Raw genomic sequence first — 23164 nt, 5'->3', positions numbered from 1 at the left:
CCCAACCTCCCCACTGTCCGACTCTGCTACCAGCTCCGCAGGCCACAACAAATTCCTTGTGTGTCTAATCACATTTGGCCAATAAAGAATTCTATTCTATGTATTCTACCAGAGGGAAAAACCAGACTCTGCAGGCAGGCAGGCAGGCAGATAGACAGACAGACAGACCGATCATAGCTCTCCAGTTCTGTCCCCCACGTACTTTTGGGGACCAGCTTAATAAAAATGGCTGTTTTCTACCCAACCCAGTAAACAGCGATAACAAATTCTGAAACCAGTCCTGACAGCTGCCGGCTTAGCAATGTGTATCCACCAGGCTGAATAATTACAGTGTAAACAGAGAGATCCAGATAACAAAACAGCCTTTAATTTTTGTTTTATTTCACTTGGTCTGAGTTAGATTATAATGATGCTTCTCATCCACTCAGTAACCGCTTTGGCAGATTACAATAAAGACAGTTTTGGGAAAGAAAAAAAACAACCAACCATAAATTAATAAGCCAAACTGGTAAGTCCAACAAGTATAATGCCAGTAAATGAAGGAGCAAGAATATTGTTGCCAAAAAAAAAGAGATTAATGCAGTCACCAGGTGCCCTAGCTTAGGGAAAGCATTGTTATGAGCGAAGCCCCAGAGGGAAGGGCTTCTGCAGAGCACCTGGGTGAGGTCAAAACCTACACAACAATAATAATGGCATTGTGACTGAAACCCCCCCCCCCCATCTCTGTGGTACACAATACAACCCTCCATTCATGTCCAAAAGGGTTATTAGGGCCCCTGTTTTGCATGCGGAAAGCACCCAGTTTATACAATAATACAATACAATAGCAGAGTTGGAAGGGACCTTGGAGGTCTTCTAGTCCAACCCCCTGCCTAGGCAGGAAACCCTATACCGTTCCAGACAAATGGCTATCCAACATCTTCTTAAAGACTTCCAGTGTTGGGGCATTCACAACTTCTGGAGGCAAGGTGTTCCACTGATTAATTGTTCTAACTGTCAGGAAGTTTCTCCTCAGTTCTAAGTTGCTTCTCTCCTTGATTAGTTTCCACCCATTGCTTCTTGTTCTACCCTCAGGTGCCTTGGAAAATAGTTTGACTCCCTCTTCTTTGTGGCAACCCCTGAGATATTGGAACACTGCTATTGTGTCTCCCCTAGTCCTTCTTTCTCTTAAGCTAAACATACCCAGTTCCTGCAACCATTCTTCATATGTTTTAGTCTCCAGTCCCCTAATCATCTTTGTTGCTCTTCTCTGCGCTCTTTCTAGAGTCTCCACATCTTTTTTACATCGTGGTGACCAGAACTGAACACTGTATTCCAAGTGTGGCCTTACCAAGGCATTATAAAGTGGTATTAACCCTTCACGTGATCTTGATTCTATCCCTCTGTTGATGCAGCCTAGAACTGTGTTGGCTTTTTTGGCAGCTGCTGCACACTGCTGGCTTATTACTTACATTTATTTATTTTTGCTTCATTTTAGATTCCCTCCCCACTATATTTTTATAAATAACTCAAGGCAGTGAACATATCTAATATTCCTCCCTCCTCCCATTTTCTCCACAATAACAACCCTGAGATGGGTTGGGCACCGTGGTGGGTTGCACTTACCGTCACTACTGGTTCAGTGATTGCGCCTGCGCGCGTTACATTCGTGAGCTTGCCTAAATGGCGCTGGGCACGCACGCGCAATCCACCGCCCCTACGACAACCAGCTGCTTGTCGGGGTTCGTGCAGGCGCCACATGCTGTGTGTGCATGCACAATTTGCCTTTTGCCATAAAAGGAGTTAAAGAGCGCGGGCGGGCCAAAAGAGCCATCGTACTGGTTCGCTCTCAGCTCCTCCGGGCCACTACCGGTTCTATTGAACTGGGCCAAACCGGCAGCAATCCACCTCTGGCTGGGCTGAGAGAGAGGGCCTGGTCCAAAGTCATCTAGCCAGCTTTCATGCCTAAGGTAGAACTAGAACTCATTGTCTCCTGGTGACTGACCCAAAGTTATCCAGCTGGCTTATATTTCTAAGGCTGAACTAGATCTTGGAGTCCTAGTGGGCAACCATTTAAATATGAGCCAGCCATGTGCAGCAGCTGCCAAAAAAGCCAACACAGTTCTAGGCTGCATAAACAGAGGGATAGAATCAAGATCACATGAAGGGTTAATACCACTTTATAAGGCCTTGGTAAGGCCACACTTGGACTACTGCATCTAGTTTTGGTCGCCACGATGTAGAAAAGATGTGGAGACTCTAGAAAGAGTGCAGAGAAGAGCAACAAAGATGATGAGGGGACTGGAGACTAAAACGTATGAAGAACGGTTGCATGAACTGGGTATGTCTAGTTTAATAGAAAGAAGGACTAGGGGAGACATGCTAGCAGTCTTCCAATATCTCAGGGGTTGCCCCAGAGAAGAGGGAGTCAAGCTATTCTCCAAAGCACCTGAGGGCAGGACAAGAAGCAATGGGTGAAAACTAATCAAGGAGAGAAGCAACCTAGAACTGAGGAGAAATTTCCTTGACAGTTAGAAGAATTATTCAGTGCAACAACTTGCCTCCTGAACTTGTGAATTCTCCAACATGGAGGTTTTAAGAAGAGATTGGACAACCATTTGTCTGAAAAGGTATAGGGTTTTCTGCCTGAGCAGGGGGTTGGACCTCCAAGGTCCCTTTTAACTCTGTTATTCTATTCTGTTCTGTTCTGTTCTCTTCCATTTCAATAAAATGTGTTATGGCCACCCAGAGATGAAGCTGTGACAAAGACCCTTTCTATTCCTATGTAGAGTACACTTCTTTCATCAGCAACAAAATCCTACCCAACCCTACCCAAAAATCTCAGTCAGGAAAAGGAGCTTTTAAGCTAGTTAAAGCCTCGTCATTAGCCCCCCCTCTCTCATTATCTTCAATACAATACAATACAATACAATAGTAGAGTTGGAAGGGACCTTGGAGGTCTTCTAGTCCAACCCCCTGCCTAGGCAGGAAACCCTATACCGTTTCAGACAAATGGCTATCCAACATCTTCTTAAAGACTTTCAGTGTTGGGGCATTCACAACTTCTGGAGGCAACTTCTGTTCCACTGATTAATTGTTCTAACTGTCAGGAAGTTTCTCCTCAGTTCTAAGTTGCTTCTCTCCTTGATTAGTTTCTACCAGTGACGTGCGGTGACGTTTATGACTGGTGAGGCTGGTGACGTCATCAAACCACGTGGTTGCTCCGATCGCAGGGGCGCAGCCCAAACGGAGAAGTTTCTTCAGCTCCAGCCTCAATCAGCGCAGCCGCGGTCCCCTTCATCTTGCCTCAGGAAGGAGGGGAATGGGACCATGTGTGCAGGGGAAGGGGATCGCGGCTCTGCTAATCTGAGGCTGTGCGCTGAGGAGCCGCCTGCACACGTAGTCCCATTCCCCTTGCAAGGATCCCGGGCTCGCCCGATGTAAAAAATGCCTAGGTACCGTGTTTCCCCGAAAATACAACCTGTCCCGCGCTCACTGACCTAGCGGTATCCTGAAAGCGCCAAGTTACAGGAGCCGGGGGTGGGGGGAGCGCCCACGTTGCTTGCCGCCTTCAGTATACCGCTAGGTTGGGGAGTGCCTGCTGCCGCCGCCCGCTGCCGCCCCGCGCCGCCGCCGCCGCCCTATGCCGCCCCGCGCCGCCGCCGCCCTATGCCACCCCGCGCCGCCGCCGCCTGCTGCCGCCGCCGCCGCCCCGCGCTGCCTGCCGCGCCACCGCCGCCCCGTGCCGCCCCGCCGCCGCTGCCCCGCTCTGCTCCGTGCATAACATCCAAACTCCAAAACTTCCAGCATCGGCCGCTCTAGGAGTGCTCTCTATGGTGGGCCGGCTGCTGCCGGACAGAGAGTTTTCCGGACAGAGTCTTCCAGCAGCCGGCCCACCATAGAGAGCACTCCTAGAGCGGCCGATGCTGAAAGTTTTGGAGTTTGGAAGTTATGCGCGGAGCGGCAGCGGGCGGCGGCGGCGCGGGGCGGCAGCGGGCGGCGGCGGCGCAGGACGGCAGCGGGCGGCGGCGGCGCGGGGCGGCAGCGGGCGGCGGCGGCGCGGGGCGGCAGCGGGCGGCGGCGGCGCGGGGCGGCAGCGGGCGGCGGCGGCGCGGGGCGGCAGCGGGCGGCGGCGGCGCGGGGCGGCAGCGGGCGGCGGCGGTGCGGGGCGGCAGCGGGCGGCGGCAGCAGGCACTCCCCAACCTAGCGGTATTCCGAAGGCGGCAAGCAACGTGAGCGCTCCCCCCACCCCCGGCTCCTGCAACTTGGCGCTTTCAGGATAACGCTAGGTCAGTGAGTGCGGGACAGGTTGTATTTTCGGGGAAACATGGTACCTAGGCATTTTTTGCATCGGGCGAGCCCGGGATCCTTGCAAGGGGAATGGGACCACGTGTGCAGGAGGCTCCTCAGCGCACAGCCTCAGATTAGCAGAGCCACGATCCCCTTCCCCTGCACACGTGGTCCCATTCCCCTCCTTCCTGAGGCAAGATGAAGGGGACCGCGGCTGCGCTGATTGAGGCTGGAGCTGAGGAGCCTCCTGCACACGTGGTCCCATTCCCCTTGCAAGGATCGCCCGATGTAAAAAATGGTGAGATCGGCACACTTGGGGCTGCTGCTGAGATGTCCAGGGAGGCTAAACCAAGCCGCGCGCCTCTCCCAGCCACTTTCACGGCTTCCTGGAGTAATTCTTTTTTATTTTCATGATGAGAGTGGTGAGGCTCCGCCTCCCCTGCCTCCCCTGACTGCACGTCCCTGGTTTCTACCCATTGCTTCTTGTTCTACCCTCAGGTGCCTTGGAGAATAGTTTGACTCCCTCTTCTTTGTGGCAACCCCTGAGATATTGGAACACTGCTATCATGTCTCCCCTAGTCCTTCTTTTCATTAAACTAGACATACACAGTTCCTGCAACCGTTCCTCATAGGTTTTAGCCTCCAGTCCCCTAATCATCTTCGTTGCTCTTCTCTGCACTCTTTCTAGAGTCTCAACATCTTTTTTACATCATGGCGACCAGAACTGAATGCAGTATTCCAAGTGTGGCCTTACCAAGGCATTATAAAGGGGTGTTTAACACTTCACGTGATCTTGATTCTATCCCTCTGTTGATGCTGCTTAGAACTGTGTTGGCTTTTTTGGCAGCTGCTGCACACGGCTGGCTCCTATTTAGATGGTTGTCCACTAGGACTCCGAGATCCCTTTCACAGTTACTACTACTGAGCAAGGTACCACCTATACTGTACCTGTGCATTCCATTTTTGTTGCCTAAATGTAGAACCTTACTCTTTTCACCATTGAATTTCATTTTATTAGATAGACCCCAATGTTCAAGTTTGTCTTCTGCATTCTGGGTTTAAAAAATAAGAGTTACCACGTTTTCTCCTCTGCTTTCCATTTCTGGAACCTGTGTCTTGCATCCGGTCGTACAGCCAAACTGCTCTTCCGCACCAATGTAAGCTTCCATGCAGGCTGCAATATCAGAGAGAGAGTGGGGGTGGGTGGGGGGGACAGAAGAATTCAGCACAAATGAACAAAATTCAACGTTTGAAAATCGATTCAGTTTCTAGCTGAAATCACAAATGTAGTTCAAAAATGCCAAGCAAATGCAAACTTGCAGCTCCAGTATTAGCCACCATTCCTCTCTTCAGCCTAGTGCCCTACAAAATGTTGGGTTTCAATTCCTGGAAAAGCCCTATTTTTTTCATCCTGCAATCTATCTATCAGGCCTGCAGCCATCTTTTCTTTTGGATCTTCGGCCTGCCACACTTTCTATTATTCTACTATGCATTTTATATTGTGGGGAAATGGGAGGGAGGGTTGTACGGAGTTAGAAGATATGCAGCCATAACAAAATTCTTTCTAGAAAGCCAAGGTCATCCTTCGTCTTTGAACCTTTGCACCTGACCGGAACTGGATGGGTGGAAGCTGCCAGCATGGCAGTGGGAGATTGGACCATTTGATGGGCTGGTGGGTGTGGGGGCAAGATCTTGAACTTTCAACTGGGTAGGGAAAACTGGGAAGCTTTCAGATTCGGGTTTTCCCAGAAGTGCCAACATGGCTCTCTTAATAAATTAGAACTTTGAGCAATACTTTGCCTTGCTAATTTAATTTTGGATGCTATTTGGGACCCTGACACTATGTTACATATTTATGGGATTCTTTGTCAGATTTATATCCTGCTTTTACTCCAGGAGCTTAAGATGGTTTGCATGGAGATATTTCTTCATTTTCTTCCCCAAGAGCGCTGTAAATTAGAGATAGTCCTTATGACTACGTAAGGACTACTAACTTAATTGAGCCGGGCAATTACAAGTAGTCCTCGAGTTACGACCACAATTGAACCCAAAATTTATGTTGCTAAGTGAAACATTTGTTAAATGAGTTTGTCCCATTTTACGACTTTTTTTTTGCCTCATTTGTTAAGTGAATCACTGCCCTTGTTAAATTAGTAACGCCGCTGTTAAGTGAATCTGGTTTCCCCGTGGACTTGATGGTTAGAAACATCACAAAGGGGGATGACGTGATTCGGGGACACTGCAACCGTCGTAAATGTATGTTGGTTGCCAAGCATCCGAATGTAAATCACATGCCCACGTGCCACAAGTGTGAAAAATGGTCATGTCACCTTTTTTCAGTGCCATTGTAACTTCTAATGGTCCCACTAAGTGAACCGTTGTAAGTCGAGTCGAGGACTACCTGTACGGTCGAAAGTGGTGATAAAGCAGATCACCGCAGGACCAGATCCAATGTTACCCTTTTTTTTCCACAACAGTAGTTAAGCAAACAAGGTAAGCAAACCCATTGTTTGCTATGGGGTTGTTTGTTTTTTTGCCAAAAACCGGAAATAAATGCCTGTTTTCAACAAAACCATTTGAAATCACAGTCAGATAATCCCAGAGTGCTTCAAACAACTATAAGTGTGAGTGGTTGCCAAATACCCAAAATTCAGTCATGTGATCGTGCGGAGAGAACGATGTCAGAACTCCAAAACCAGTTAATCGGTAGCTTTATTTTGGGGGGTAGGGGTAGTCCCTCATGACTTAGCATGGTCGCCAAGTGACCCGTCATAAGTTAAGGACTATCTGTAGATCAGGCTGGAATCTTCCAGGGACTTCATGTAACTGAGCGGGGCCTTGAACCTGATCCTCCCTTCTCCTAGACCAGGGGGCTCAAACTTGATTACCTTGACTTGAGGGCCGCTTCAACATTGACCTCAGGGGGTCGTGGGGCAGGGCCGGGTGTGTGTGGCCAGCTTGACATCACTTGTGTGAGGGGGCACCTGTGGTGCCAAGAGCCAAGGCAGGACTTCCCACTCTCATTATCATTTCCTTCCTTCCTTCCTTTTCCTTTTCCTTCTCTCTCCATTCTCCATTCTTATTCCTTCCCCTCTTTCCTTCTTTTTCCTTCCTTGTTCTCTTCCCAACAGTGACGTGCGGTGAGGTTTATGGCTGGTGAGGCTGGTGACGTCATCAGGAAGGCGGGGAATGGGACCACGTGTGCAGGAGTCTGAGGCAGCCTCAGACTCCTGCACACGTGGTCCCATTCCCCGCCTTCCTGAGTCAACCTGAAGGGGACCGCGGAGCGCGAGCCGGCGGAGCGCGCTCCGCGGTCCCCTTCATGTTGACTCAGGAAAGCAGGGAATCGGACCATGTGTGCCTTTTCCCTTTTCCCTTTTTTTTTCTTTTCATGATGAGAGCGGTGAGGCTCTGCCTCCCCTGCCTCCCCTGACCGCACATCCCTGCTTCCCAACGTTCCTCCTCCTTTTTCCCCCTTTTCCTTTCCTGTCCTTTCTTGCATGCTCAAATGCAAAAGGGAAAACATTTCTCCTTTTGACTACCTCTACTTGGCTTTACTATGACTTCATTAATCATCCCGGCTGCTGTTTATATTTATACTTATTTCTTTTATGGATGTCGTTATTGTTTTAATGTTTTTTAAGTTGTTTTAAGGTAAAAGGTAAAGAGGTGGGTTGATGCTGGTTTGGCCCAGTTCAGCCGAATCGGTAGTGGAATTCAGGCCTGGTTTGCAGAACTAGCAGCGACTCAGGCCTGCCACGCCCCCGGACCAGTTCCCTTGCTGCCGCTTGGGCTCCGCCATTTTGGATTTTAGTGACTGTGCGTGCATGCGCGCAGAACAATTTACATTGATTAGCGCGTGCCCATTGCAAACTGCGAACTGGCAGTAACCCTGGCAGCAACCCACCCCTGCCCTCGCACATATGTGCTAGTTGTTTCCAGCTCTAGGGGGCGGTGCTCATCTCCGTTTCAAAGCTGAAGAGCCAGCGCTGTCTGAAGACGTCTCCGTGGGCATGTGGCCGGCATGACTAAATGTCAAAGGCACAGGGAACGCTGTTACCTCCACACCAAAGATAGTCCCTATTTTTCTACTTGCATTTTTACGTGCTTTCGAACTGCTAGGTTGGCAGAAGCTGGGACGAGTAACGGGAGCTCACTCCGTTAGGCAGCGCTAGGGATTCGAACCGCTGAACTGCCGATCTTTCAGCATCTGAATCACTGATTTTTTTTAAACGTTAGAACTATAAAACAGCCAGAGTCACTTGGTTGAGTTGGGCGGCGATAGAAATTGAATAAGCAAATTTATTCAATTACAAAATTTCCTTGAAGCTCTGCTTCCCAGAGACGCAGGTTTGGCCCAGACAAGCTGACTGACCTTCCATCCGACAGTGAGAGACGATTTCCTAGCTCCTTTAATAAATACATCAGCACCTCGTGACAGCTAGATGGTGCTCAGTTTTCAAAGGCAGCTACATCCGAATAACCAGCTGCTGGATATCCAGAAGAATGTGGCTGCTGGTCCGACAGGCAGATGGTCTAAGACGGGGCACCCCGCTTTTCAAACAGGCTCCCCAAAGTTATCAAAACCATTCATGGATGCAACACCAGCCTTTTGAAATCTCTGCTTTGACAGATTTAGGAGAGGAAGGCTGCCCCCCATTCCTCCTTCCCACCTGCATTTTCCATTATCCTAGACTGTTGGGTGGGAATTTCTTTCAGAAGCTCGGAATGAAGGAAGGGAGATGACCCTCTTAAGTGGGGGGGGGGAAAGTTCTGGATAATGTAAAAGAGGGGAAGGGAGGGAAGAGGGGTGTGTGGATTAAAGAGGTGGGCGGGGGAAAGGAAGAAAACCAGGATGAGGAGGGACCCAGAGTTTACCGCCTTACCCGATTCGCACTCGGCTCTGGTTGCATTCAGCTCAGCAGTGGCATCCACAAAATGACAGATGGAAAACAGCCGACAGCCGCGGTAACAGGCGTTGAGAATAGCATCCTGAGGGAGGCAAAGGAAATTGCAGGGTGGGAGGGAGAATGGAGAAGCTACAACTGCAATTGTCGGTCTCCAAATCGAACACAAAACAGGGTTCACAAAACACAGCCGATTTTCTTTTTTGACACCAATGCACAGAATCATAAGAACTGGGAGGTGCTCCTGCGGTCATTTAGACCAGGGGTCTCCAACCATTGGCAACTTTAAGCCTGGCGGACTTCAACTCCCAGACGTTAAAGTTGTCAAGGGTGGAGACCCCCAGATTTAGTCTAACCTCTCTGCTCGAGGCAGAATCTGCATAGCAGGTTATGACGATATCATTCCTGTTGGTGGTCCAACAGTGAAGGAGACCTTGTCTCTTTCGGAGGCAGCTCCTCCATTGCCAGAGCTTATGTTAGGAAGACCTTCCTCCTAAGGCAGTGAGGGCTAACCTTTTTTGGATCGCGTGCCAAAAGCGGGGGGAGCGCAGGGGGTCGTGCGCGGGCATGCCCACACCTATAATGCTATGTGTGACCACGGTGCGCATGCACGCACAACCAACACTCCCCCTGCTTTTGATGTGTTTTTTCGCCCTCCCCAGGCTCCAGAGGCTTTTTAGGAGCCTGGGGAGGGCGAAAACAGCGTCTCCTGCCCCCCTGGAGGCCCTCTGGATGGCGAAAAACAGCCTTATGGGCAACCCGGAGGTTCGGGAATGGTGACTTCCGGTTTGGCCGTAGGGCCAGTTTTTGCCCTCCGGAGCCTCCAGGGAAGCCTCCTGAAGGTGAAAAACAGCCCCATGAGCAAACCGGAAGTCCGTTCCTGAACATCTGGTTTGCCTGTAGGGCTGGTTTGTCATGCTTCAGAGGCTTCAAGCCTCCAGAGGGTGAAAAACAGCCTTAAAAGAAGGCCAAAGTCAGTTGGCCAGCGCTTGCATACAAGCTGGAGCTGACAGGGCAATGCCTTGTGTGCCCTAACAAATGGCTCTGCGTGCCACCTGTGGCACGTGTGCCATAGGTTTGCCATCACAGTCCTAAGGTTTTCCCTGAAATCTCCATCTTCTGATCCTTGCTTCTGCAGCCCCCAAATACCAATTTCATCCTCTGCTTAACAGTCCTTTAAATTGGTATTTCTCAATCTTGACCATTTTAAGACTTGTGGACTTCAACATCCAGAATTCTCCAGCCAACCTGCTGGCTGGAGAATTCTGGGAGTTGAAGTCCCCATGCCTTAAAGTTACCAATGAGAAACTCTGTTTAAATTTTTGAAGAAAGCTATAAGTTAGAATACTAGCTGGATACCTGTGCTTTGCGACGAAATTATGTGATTTGGCAATGTAGGAGAAATCTGGTTCACTTCAGTTCAATCCGTTGGCTCATTGGTGGTCGGTGATTGAAACATATAAGGGAATATCCCTCCCGCCACTTTGAGTCCGGAAGCAGTTCCATAGGTGGAAGGCGTAGACATTGTGGTGAGGTACTGAAGTTTAGTACTGTAAGGAGCCCCAGACCGCTCCTGAGTGAAGGAGTGGAACGTCTGCCAGTTTGAACTGAGGTAACGGAATGTGAGGCAACTGGCAACTGGAACAGAGTTCTTTTCAGGTGGGGAGGGGGAGTAGAATGTCTAACTCCTTAGCATTAGAGCGTGTTAATTACTGTATAAGAAATACTAATGATCTGGTGGTTATTTTGAAAAATCTTTTCTTAGTGATCACCTAGAAGCCAAGAGGAACATATATGCCAAATTTCAAGTTAGTAGGCTTTACGGTTGTGGAGATCTCATGATGAGTGAGTGGTATTTGGCTTTTATATATATATAGATAAAGTGAGGAACCTGTAGCTGCCAAGCTATATTTGGTGCCTAAATTTTGGCATGCCCTTTCTGTAAATTGATGGTATGGTTCCCTACTACATTAAAAATTACCACTTATTTCTGATACATATATATGTTAGCTTACCTCCAGGCAATAGAGATAGGATTTCCCCTTCTCATTATCCCATCTACCATCTTGTTAAGAGAGTTTAGTTTAAAGAAAGAAACTGGCTCAAAGATAACCCAGGAATTTTCATGGCTGAGGATGGATTTGAACCTGGGGCTTAATTTAATAGTTATTTTGAAGCAGGAAGCACATTGAAAAGGTAATATATCAAAGTACATTTAGCAAACTTTGAAGAAATACAGGTAGTCCTCGACTTAAGACCACTATTGAGCCCAACATTTCTGTTGCTAAGCAAGACAATTGTCAAGTGACCCATTCTACAACCTTTCTTACCACTGTTGTTAAGGGAATCACTGCAGTTGTTAAGTTAGTAACCCGGTTGTTAAGTGAATCTGGCTTTTCCATGGACTTTGCTTGAGAAGATCACATGATCTTGGACACAGTAATGGTCATAACTATGAACCAGTTGCCAAGCATCTGATTTCTGATCACATGAGCATGGGGATGCTTCAAAGGCCGTAAGCATGAAAAATGGTCACAAGTCACTTTTTTCATTGCCATTGCAACTTTGAATGGTCACTAAATGAACCATCGTACGACTACCTGCATTGGGAATCCATCTCCGGTGGTTTATTTCCATGGTTCAACAAATTGTGCGAATCCAATTCAGCTGATAGGGTTAGGGTTAGGGTTAGGGTAACATTTTTATTCCGATGGAGGAAGCAAGCTTTAAAATTTTTCCTCCAACCCCTAGCTGTTGTTCAAAAATGAAACACTATATAACCGTGATGGCGAACCTATGGCACATGTGCTGCAGGTGGCACGCAGAGCCCTCTCTATGAGCATGTGTGCTGTTGCCAGCTGGTCTTCTGGTTTCCAGCATGCACATCAGCTGGTCTTCGCGGGCTCTGGAGCGTCAGAAAATGTCCTGAAAACGTCCCGAAAAACATCAAAAAACATCCTGAAAACAGCCTGAAAAACGGCCTGAAAGTGGCCCAGAAAACGGGCATGTGCGCATCAGCCAGCTGGCCTTCGTGTTTCCGGTACTCAGGCATGCGCTAAGACCAGCTGGTGCATGCATGCGCATGCTGGAAACCCAAAGATCAGCTGGCTGGCACACACGTGTGTGCTGGAAACCCAAAGATCAGCTGGCTGGCACACATGTGAGTGCTGGAAACCCAAAGATCAGCTGGCTGGAGCACATGTGAGTGCTGGAAACCCAAAGATCAGCTGGCTGGAGCACATGTAAGTGCTGGAAACCCAAAGATCAGCTGGCTGGCGCACATGTGAGTGCTGGAAATCCAAAGATCAGCTGGCTGGCACACATGTGTGTGCTGGAAACCCAAAGATCAGCTGGCTGGCGCACAAGTGTGTGCTGGAAACCCAAAGATCAGCTGGCTGGCACACATGTGTGTGCTGGAAATCCAAAGATCAGCTGGCTGGCGCACATGTGAGTGCTGGAAACCCTAGGTCAGCTGGCTGGCGCATGTGTGTGTGCTGGAAACCCTAAATCAACTGGCTGGCGCACGTGTGTGTGCTGGAAACCCTAAGATCAACTGGCTGGCGCACATGTGTGTTTTGGAAACCCTAAGACCAGCTGGCTGGTGCACATGTGTGTTCTGGAAACCCTAAGACCAGCTGGCTGATGTGCGCACGTGCACTGGCCAGCTGGTTTTCAGGTTTCTGGCACTCCGGTGCAGGCACATGCACATGCGTTCCGGTTTGGGCACTCGGTGCCAAAAAGGTTTGCCATCACTGTTATATAACGTATTTATATGGTTTATTTACCCATATTATCAACATCTACAGCATCTCTTTCATATGGTTCATATTCTCAAGCTGTTGAACAATCGGCTAACGAAGGCAAAAATCCAAAACAACATCCTTAAAATTAATCAGAGGATAGATCAATGCAAAGAGGAAGGGAAACCCACCCTGCCTGCCAGCAGTCAGAACTCATTTAGACTTTCCAGAAGCAACCCTGATAGCAGCCAGTTGAGAAGGAAAGGTCTGAATTGCCTTACCTTTCATTACCCATCTGAAATCTGCAAAAAAAACCATTAAGATGATCCCTGGGGCAATCAACCTCTTGGACTAAAACAGGGGTGTCAAACTCAATTTCATTAAGGGCTGCATCAGGGTTCTGTTTGACGGACGGGGCAGCTCAGCATCACTCGTATCGGGGGCACCTGTGGTGGCTCGGGCAGGGCTGCAGGGATCCATGGAGACCAGCGGAGGAAGTCGAGACCAAGGAAAGCGACAAACCCTTGTCCTCCAGTGGTCTTGTCATCTGCTGGTCGCAAGTGCTAAGGCAGGAGTTTCCTTCCTTCCTTCCTTCCTTCCTTCCTTCCTTCCTTCCTTCCTTCCTCAGCTCCCCGGGCTCTGTTTTTGGCCTGTACAGCCTCCTGAAGCCTATGCCAGAGGAAACGGATTATTTTTGCTGGCAGAGGCCCTGCAGGCCAGTCCTTCTCCGTTTCCACGGCTGCTCTGCGGGCCAGAATTAAGCATTCAATTAAGGCCTTGAGTTTGACACCCTGGATTAAAGAGCATGCCAGACTAATCTTATCACATTCTTTGACAAAATTAGTGGACCAGATGAATGTTGTCGATATAATTTACTTGGACGTCAGTAAGGCATTTGATAAAGTAGACCATAATCTATACTAGATAAAACAGAAAAAATGTGGATTAGACAGCATCACCACCAGATGGATTCGTAACTGGCTGATCAACCGCACTCAACGTGTAGTCCTCAATAGAACTGCATCTACATGGAGGGAGGTATGCAGTGGAGTACCCCAAGGCTCTGTTTTAGGCCCAGTACTCTTCAACATCTTCATCAATGATTTGGATGAGGGAATAAATGGGGAACTCATCAAATTTGCAGATGACACCATGCTGGCAGGAATAGCCAACACTCCGGAAGATAGGCTTAAGATACAGAAGGATCTTGACATACTTGAACATTGGGCACTATCTACCCACGTTTCCCCGAAAACAAGACCTCCCTGGATAATAAGCCCAATCGGGCTTTTGAGTGCATGCACTAAAATAAGCCCTCCCTGAAAATATTGCAACACAGCAGCAGCCATGAAGTGACCATGCTCGCCGCCTCCTGCACCTCAAAAATAATAAGAAAATAAGTCCAAGTGCTTATTTCGGGGGGTCAAAAGAAAATAAGACCCGGTCTTATTTTGGGGGAAACACGGTACCAAAATGAAAATCAATGGTGAAAAAAGTAAGATTCTACAAATGGATAACCCTTTGTCTGAAATGGTGTAGGGTTTCCTGCCTAAGCAGGGGGTTGGACTAGAAGACCTCCCAAGTCCCTTCCAACTGTGATTCTGTAATACGTTCTATAATAACACCTGGTTTCTTTTGAAGGAGTTGAGTTCACACAGGTACTTCTTGACTTACAACCACAGTTAAGCCCAACATTTCTCTTACTGAGCAAGGAAGTTGTTAAGTGAGTTGGGCCTCATCTTATCACCTTTTTTTTGGCACAATGGGTAAGGGAATCACTGCAATTGTTAAGGGAATCATGCGGTCATTAAGTGAATCGGCCACCCTCCCCCCCCATTAACTTTGTTCGCGGGAAACTGGCTGGGAAGGTTACAAATGGTAATGGCATGACCCCCAGAATAGTGCAATGGTCATAAATATGAGCTGGTTGTTAAGCACACTAATTTTGATCACGTGACTGGAGGATGCTGCAACAGTTGTAAGTGTGAAAAACGGTCGTAAGTCATTTTTTCGGGTGCCATTGTAACTCAAAGTGGTCAGTCAATGAATGGTTCATATGCTTTTAAAGTGCTTTCTCAGGGATGTGCAGTTAGTCCTCGACTTCCAGCAGTTCACTTAGTGACTACTCAAAGTTACAATGGCGCTGAAAAAAAGGCAAGTTAGGATCAATTTTCACACTTATGATCGTTCCAGCCTCTCTATGTTCAGGTGATTTACATTCAGATGCTTGACAACTGACTCACAATTATGACGGTTGCAATGTCCTGGGGTCATGTCCAGCTGCTCTTCACACACGCATGCACGCCAGAAACCGGGAGACCAGGCGGCTGGTTTCTGGGACACACGCACCCTCCCGTTTTGGCACTCAGTGTTGAAAAGTTTTGCCAACACTGCACTAGACCAAACTGACTTTTTAGTGTTGTACTGTTACTAGGACTTAAGAGCCTGTTTAGAGTCATAATTATTTAATCAATTAAATATGAGCCAACAATGTGTGGCTGTAGCCAAAAAAGCCAATGCAATCCTAAATTGCATTAACAGAGGGATACAATCAAGATTAAGTGAGGCACTAATACCACTCTATAAAGTCTTTGTAGGACCACACCAGTGGTGGGTTTCAAAAATTTTTAGAGCCTCTTCTGTAGGTGTCACCTGCTTTGTGGGAGTGGCTTGCCGGCCATGTGGCTGGGTGGGAGTGGCCAACTTGTAAAATGTGGTGAAACTCACTTAACAACGCTCTTGCTTAGCAACCAAAATGTTGGCTTAGAAACTCTGGCATTGAAGTGTTTGCGTGTGATGCTTCTGAACATGTGGAAGCCACTGCCACCACTACTTTCCGCCGCTGCCACTACCGGTTCGCCCAGTCCGGGCCAAACTGGGAGCAAACCAGTGGTGGGTTTCAAAAATTTTTAGAGCCTCTTCTGTAGGTGTCACCTGCTTTGTGGGAGTGGCTTGTCGGCCATGTGACTGGGTGGGAGTGGCCAACTTGTAAAATGTGGTGAAACTCACTTAACAACGCTCTTGCTTAGCAACCAAAATGTTGGCTCAGAAACTCTGGCATTTGAAGCACACAAGTCTTAAAGCTGTCAAGTTACAAGACCCTTGTACCCCTAATCCTTTAGAAAAAAAAACCCCAGGGATGTTCAAACTTGACAGCTTTAAGACTTGTGGACTTCAACTCCCAGAATTCCTCCTCTCGCTCTTCATCTTGATGATGTGAGGACGGGCGGGGGGAAGGAGCTGGAACCGGTTCTAAATGGGACGGTAGATTTGTGGAACCTCTTCTATAGAAGAGGTTAGAACTGGCAGGAATCCACTCCTGAACCACACCTAGAGAGTAGTGCATCCAGTTTTGGTCGCCACGATGTAAAAAAGATGTTGAGAGTCTAGAAAGTGCAGAGAAGAGCAACCAGGATGATTAGGGGACTGGAGGCTAAAACATATGAAGAACGGTTGCAGGAACTGGGCATGGCTAGTGAAGAGAAGGACCAGGGGAGACATGATAGCAGTTTTTCAATATTTGAGGGGCTGACCTGACCATGCCCCCCCATGTCCCCCCAAGGTCAAACACCAACCCTAATGCGGCCCTCAATGAAATCGAGTTTGACACCCCTGTATGGTCTGCTTGGGCAGGGGGTTGGACTAGATGTCCTACAAGGTCCCTTCCAACTCTTGTCAATCTGTATCTAAGTGGCATAAAAGCAGGTGCTGTAAATAAAATAAATAATCAGGAGCCACTCAGGAAAACTAGTTTTCTCCAAGCTGTCTGTCCTTCAAGCTTTCAAACCGGAAACAGAATTTGGAAAACTGCACTTTGGAATTTAAATCCTTTCAGATGGTCTTTTAAATTTCTCCAACAAGGTCGTTAACCAATAGAATAAAATGAAATGTGGCATGTCCCAGGACCTTCGCTTGTTTATTTATTTTTTTATTTTTTAAAGCCCGCATCTCATATTATGAATTCCTTCCGGATAACATGACATGATTTGAGCATGACGGATGCATTTTGGCGAGAGACAGAGAGGAAATCCCTTCATATCTATTGCAGAAGATAAATGTGATTTAAGAGCCTCCATCCTGCATGGGAACAAGCTTCGTTGAAATGTTGGCCTTGAGAACGGGGTTTCGAATTTTTATCTCACTGCCGAAACGAGGACTGAAAAGTGAAAAAGCCCTGCTCTGTACGAGAGTAAAAATATGCCCAATGCAGCTTATAATTGCTTCTATGTAAACATGCACAGACCCGGAGAGACAGCTTGAATACTTTTCCGTTATGAAGTGTAATACAGGTGCAATGCAGGTCCTTCGCTTACGACCACAATTTGTGACCGGAACTTTCGCTCGAACCCCGGGACACTTCAGCCTTCATGAATACAGGTAGTCCTCGATTTACGACCACAATTGAGCCCACAATTTCTGTCGCTATGTGAGATGTTTGTTCAGGGAATGTTGCCACATTTGGCGACCTTTCTTGCCACCGTTGTTGTCAAGAGAATCACTGCAGTTTGATAGGTTAGTAACCCGGTTGTTAAGTGAAGCTTATCAGAAGGTCGCAAAAAGCTATCTCGTGACCCTGGGACATTGTAACCGTCATAAATATGAGTCGGCAAGTCTGAATTTTGATCTTATGACCCTCTGGATGCTGCAATGGTTGGAAGTGTGAAAAATTGTCATAATTCAATTTTTTCAGTGCCGTTGTAACTTCGAACAGTCACTAAACGAACTGTAAAACGAGAACTACCTGTGCATGGCAGTTGCCAAGCGCCTCAAGTTTGATCCTGTGACCTCAGGGATGCTGCGACAGTCGTAAGTGCGAGGAACAGTCATAAGTCACTTTTTTCACTGCTGCTGTATTTTCGAACGGTCACTAAAGGAATGGTTTTAAGTCAAGGACGACCTGTATTAATAATCTCACTGGAGTTCAATAGGATCTACTCTCAGGCAAGTGGAAATACCATTGCAAATTCAAGCACACGCATGACAAGAGTTCCGATGTGGCATTCATAAAAGGCTGGATTCAAATGCAGCAATGCAGAATGTCTTTATAAAATAGGTGTCCACCAACGGAGAGAGGGGGGTCAGGGGTCAGATTGACCCCTCCAGCAAGCCAAAGAGGCAGAGGGAAAGCTAAATTAGGCTTGGGGGGGGGGGAGAAGGAAGGAAGAAAGGAAAGAGAAAGAAAGAAAGAGGGAGGGAAGGAGGAAGGAAGGAGAGAGAGAGAGAGAGAAAGAAAGAAAGAAAGAAAGAGGGGGAAAGATGGAAGGAGGGACAGAGAGAGAAAGAAAGAAAGAGGGTGGGAGGAAGGAAGGAAGGAGAGAGAATGAGAAAGAAAGGAAGGGAAGGAGGAAGGAAGGAGAGAGAGAGGAGAGAGAGAGAAAGATGGAGGGAGGGAGGGAGAAGAGAAAGAAAGAGGGAGGGAAAAAGAAAGAAAGAAAGAAAGAAAGAAAGAAAGAAAGAAAGAAAGAAAGAAAGAAAGAAAGAAAGAAAGAAAAGAGTGGAAGGAAGGAAGGACAGAGATAGAAAGAAAGGGAGGGAAGGAGGAAGGAAGGAGAGAGAGAAGGAGAGAGAGAGAGAAAGAAAGATGGAGGGAGGGAGGAAAGAGAAAGAAAGAAAGAAAGAAAGAAAGAAAGAAAGAAAGAAAGAGGGAGGGAGGGAGGAGAGAGAAAGAAAGGGGGAGGAGGGAGGGAGGAGAGAGAAAGACAGAGAGAGAGAAAGAAAGAAAGAGGGAGGGAGGAGAGAAAGAAAGCCGGGTAAAATAAGTATTCCTAATCATAAAGGAAAACGGGGGGAAAACGGGGAAAACGGGTGTATTTAAAAAAAAACACTCAATTCTTCTTGCAAATCTGCCCGGCTGCCTCCCTTTCTTAAAGTGGGGGGGGGGGCGTCGCTTTCACCCAGCCCATTTTCTGTAAGGAAAAGATCGCTGAGTGATGTCCCCTCCCCAGTTCCACCTTCCCCATTCGGCACAGAGCTCCGCCGTTACAATGCAGCTGCGCTTCTCCCCCCCTGGCCTTTTTTTTTTCCTGCGTGCATCGCGCAGCCACCGATATTACAGGTAGCTGCGGATATGCGGAGCCCAGAAATAACAGATCCCCAAATATGGATGCTTGGGAGGAGGAGGCGAAGGGAAACAGCCGGGGCGGGTGGGGGGGGCACATTTCCCGGGGGGGGGGAGGAAGAGGATTGACTTGGATGGGGGGGGTCTCCCCCATTGTTCGACATGGGGGGCTTTGGGGACATTTAATTTGCAAATGTTGCGCCCCCCCCCCCCCACTCGCGCCCTTCCCCTGTCTGTCTCTCCATCCATCCATCCACCCATCTCCTTCCCGGCGGGCGGCGGCTACCTTGGCGGCGGGGGCTGCCTCGGGGCTCTGCCGGAGGCTCTGGGCGCAGCGCGCTTGGCAAGCGGAGATGTCGCCCAGCTGAGCGGCGAAGGGATCGGCGGCGTCCTCGGAAGGCGGCGGCGGCGGCGGTGGAGGAGGCGACGAGGAAGGAGCCGCCGCAGCCAGGCACGCCAGGGCCACCGCCAGCAGCTGCAAGAGCGCGGCGCTCGCTGCCATCGCCCCGGCCTGGAGAAGGGATCCTGCAGAGGGGAATCGCGCTCGGGCCTCTCTGGCCACGGGAGGCTGCACCGGCGGCGGAGGAGAGGAGGAGGAGGAGCGGGGCGAGCCGGCGACGGCAGGCAGGAGCGGGCGCAAAGAGGAGCGGGATGGCGTCGGGGGCGCGCCGGGCGAGCAGCTGAGCAGCCTGGGAGCGGAGGAGGGAGGGAAGCAGGCAGCCGTGCCCGGGAGCGGGGCTGGCGAGGAGGCAGAGCGCGGCGGAGGCTGGGCGCAAGATGGGCCAGCGGGAGAAAAGGAGGCGAGGGGGGTGGCAGGGAGGGGGGACAGAGAGGTTGTGAGCGAGGAAGAGATGCCCCGGGAGGAGTCCCTGGTAAAACGGCCCTTGGAGAAGGAAGAGGAGAGGATGTATCAAATGGGTTGAAATGAAAGGAAGGGGAGGGGAGGAGAGAAGAGGTATCAAATGGTTGAATGGGTAAAGAGGAAAGGAAGAAGAAGAGGAAGAGAAAAGAGATATCAGATGGTAGAATGGGAGAAGAGGAAGAGAAGAAGAAGAGAAGAGAAAAGAGGTATCAAATGTTTGAATGGGAAATGAGGAAGAGAAGAAGAAGAGGAAGAGAAAAGAGATATCAAATGGTTGAATGGTAAAAGAGGAAGAGAAGAAGAAGAGGAAGAGGAAGAGAAAAGAAATATCAAAGAAAAGAGGAAGACAAGAAGAGAAAAGATATCAAATGGTTGAATGGGAAACGAGGAAGAGAAGAAGAGGAAGAGAAAAGAGATCAGATGGTTGAATGGGAAAAGAGAAGAGGTATCAAATGGTTGAATGGGAAAAGAGGAAAGGAAGAAGAAGAGGAAGAGAAAAGAGATATCAGATGGTAGAATAGGAGAAGAGGAAGAGAAGAAGAAGAGGCAGAGAAAAGAGATATCAAATGTTTGAATAGGAAAAGAGGAGGAGAAGAAGAAGAGGAAGAGAAAAGAGATCAGATGGTTGAATGGGAGAAGAGAAGAGGTATCAAATGGTTGAATGGGAAAAGAGGAAGAGAAGAAGAGAAGAAGAAGAGAAAATATATCAACTGGTTGAATGGGAAAAGAGGAAGAGAAGAGGAAGAGAAGAGATGTCAGATGGTTGAATGGGAGAAAAGAAGAGAGAAAGGGAGAGAAGGAAAGGAGAGATGGATGGATGGTGAGAAGAGGGATGGATGGATGGATGGATCAAATGGATGGATGGGCCAAGAGAAGAGAAGAGGAAAGGCTAGTAGCTGCCTGGCTCAAGAAAGAAAAGTTGCCCTGGACCGAAGGGGACTCAAAGGAAAAGAAGACCAGGGCTGAAAGGGAAAGATCAGGTGGAGGGAGAGCTGATAGAGGAGGCCAATCATGCTGAGACATCTGGGTTGGGAAGGGCAGAGGTGCTGGCACAAAAGAATTGGGAGGCCAGAGGAGGAGCAAGTAGGCCTTGGAGGCACAAGCCAGCTGCTTTTCCAATTAATTAACAAGGAAGGTCCAGAAGGCACCCAGGGCTGCCTTAACACCTGATGGGCCTGATGGGCCCATGGGTCCCACAAGCATAGGGGCCCCATACTAATCTCTGTATGTTAACCCTTCCATGCATATAAATAGCAATTGTATGGCTTACCGAATATTATTGTGTTTTTCAAGCCTCGCGTTATCGTTCAAATGTTAATCGGGTTGATTAGTTGTTGCGGCACAGCACGTTTTTAATGTTTCAACACCGATTTGGTTGGAAGGGCCAATAAAATATGTTTAATTTTATCGACCATTTTACATGTTTATTCCTGTCAGTAGTTGGTCCTAGGGTCCCAGTACACTGCTAACCCTGTTAAGCTGGCCCTGAGCAGCCCCCATTAAAGGTGCAAAGAAAAAAAAGGAGTAGCCGCTATGAGGAGGGCAAGAAAACACCCGCTGCTCCGTATAAAAGTCTCAGTGAAAGTGATTGGGCCGGGGCCCTATGGCAGGGGTAAGGGAGGATGGCCCTTCTGAATTCCTGGCTCAGGAATTCTGGGAGTTGAAGTTCACAAGACAGAATAGAACAGAACAGAACAGAATAGAATAACAGAGTTGGAAGGGACCTTGGAGGTCTTCTAGTCCAACCCTCTGCACAGGCAGGAAACCCTACACCACTTCAGACAAATGGTTATCCAACCTCTTCTTAAAAACATCCAGTGTTGGAGTGTTCACAACTTCTGGAGGCAAGTTGTTCCACTGATTAATTGTTCTAACAGGAAATTCTTCCTTAGTTCTAAGTTGCTTCTCTCCTTGATTAGTTTCCACCCATTGCTTCTTGTTCTACCCTCAGGTGCTTTGGAGAATAGTTTGACTCCTTCTTCTTTGTGGCAACCCCTGAGGTATTGGAAGACTGCTATCATGTCTCCCCTAGTCCTTCTTTTCATTAAACTAGACATACCCAGTTCCTGCAACCATTCCTCATATGTTTTAGTCTCCAGTCCCCTCATCATCTTTGTTGCTCTTCTCTGCACTCTTTCTAGAGACTCCACATCTTTTCTACATTGTGGCGACCAAACTATATGCAGTATTCGAAGTGTGGCCTTACCAAAGCATTATAAAGTATATTCTAACGCAGGAAATGTCTCCTCAGTTCTAAGTTGCTTCTCTCCTTGATTAGTTTCCACCCATTGCTTCTTGTCCTACCCTCAGGTGCTTTGGAGAATAGCTTGATTCCCTCTTCCTTGTGGCAGCCCCTGAGATATTGGAAGACTGCTATCATGTCTCCCCTAGTCCTTCTTTTCATTAAACTAGAAATACCCAGTTCCTGAAAACTTTTTTCATATGTTTTAGCCTCCAGTCTCCTAATAGTCTTTGTTGCTCTTCTCTGCGCTCTTTTTAGAGTCTCAACATCTTTTTTACATCGTAGGGATCAAAACTGGATGCAGTATTCCAACTGTGTCATGATAAAGTGGTATTAACACTTCACCTGATCTTGATTCTTGAGAGGTAGGGAACAATTGGACCCTAAAGGGGCTGTCGTTCCCCACGTCTGCCCTATAGCCTTTTATCTACAAGGAGAGCTGTGGATCCATGATAGTGGTTGGGCATGAAAGTTCCTGCTAGTGGGAATCTCTTTCTTTTGTGTTCCAGGGGTTTTGAGGGGAATCTATTTTTTGCAACACTTCTGGCATTTCAGACTTGCAAACACGAATTCCCTTGCAAATACTAAATCCCTAATTCCAGAGCCATGCATAAGACTGAATATTCAACCTGGTGATTGAACTTGTTTGGGTGACTTCATATACCATGCATTGACGTCTTTGGACAGCGCTGGCTCTTTGGCTTTGAAATGGAGATGAGCACTGCCCCCTAGAGTCGGAAATGACTATCACATATGTGCAAAGAGAACCTTTACCTTACTCCTAAAACAGGCTTCAGAATTTAAAGAACGGAGGAAGTCAGCAAAATCCCTGTCAGAAAAACAGCGAAATATATTCACTTAAATATATGACACATGTCCCCCACTCCCCCATCCTGAGGTCTTTGGTTCTTATAAAAATATTAAGCGTACCTTTCAAATTAACTATTACAGGTGGTCCTCAACTTACAACCGCAATTGGGATTGGAACTTTGATCAATAAGTGATGCAGTCATTAAGTGAGACATCATGTGATCATGCCTGATTTTCCTTGTTGGAAGCTGGCTGGGAAGTTCAAAAATGGTCATC

The 23164-nt window shown here is 48.1% G+C and overlaps 1 protein-coding gene across 1 annotated transcript in view; it reads right to left on the bottom strand.

The window, feature by feature from the left end:
- TMEM59L (transmembrane protein 59 like) overlaps positions 1–19658 on the bottom strand; it is a 57224-nt gene extending 37566 nt beyond the window's left edge. The window contains exons 1-3 of the mRNA XM_081959924.1: positions 19261–19658; positions 9156–9261; positions 5346–5443 (exon numbers count right to left, since the gene is read on the bottom strand). Of these exons, the coding sequence (XP_081816050.1) occupies positions 5346–5443; positions 9156–9261; positions 19261–19476 (420 nt within the window). The 5' untranslated portion in view covers positions 19477–19658. The remainder of the gene's footprint in view (positions 1–5345; positions 5444–9155; positions 9262–19260) is intronic.
- Between the last annotated feature and the right edge of the window lie 3506 nt (positions 19659–23164).

This window comes from Natrix helvetica, assembly GCF_964273705.1.
Source record: "Natrix helvetica genome assembly, chromosome: 1".
Classification (NCBI taxonomy): domain Eukaryota; kingdom Metazoa; phylum Chordata; class Lepidosauria; order Squamata; family Natricidae; genus Natrix; species Natrix helvetica.
This window is presented reverse-complemented; position numbering and strand designations above follow the sequence as displayed.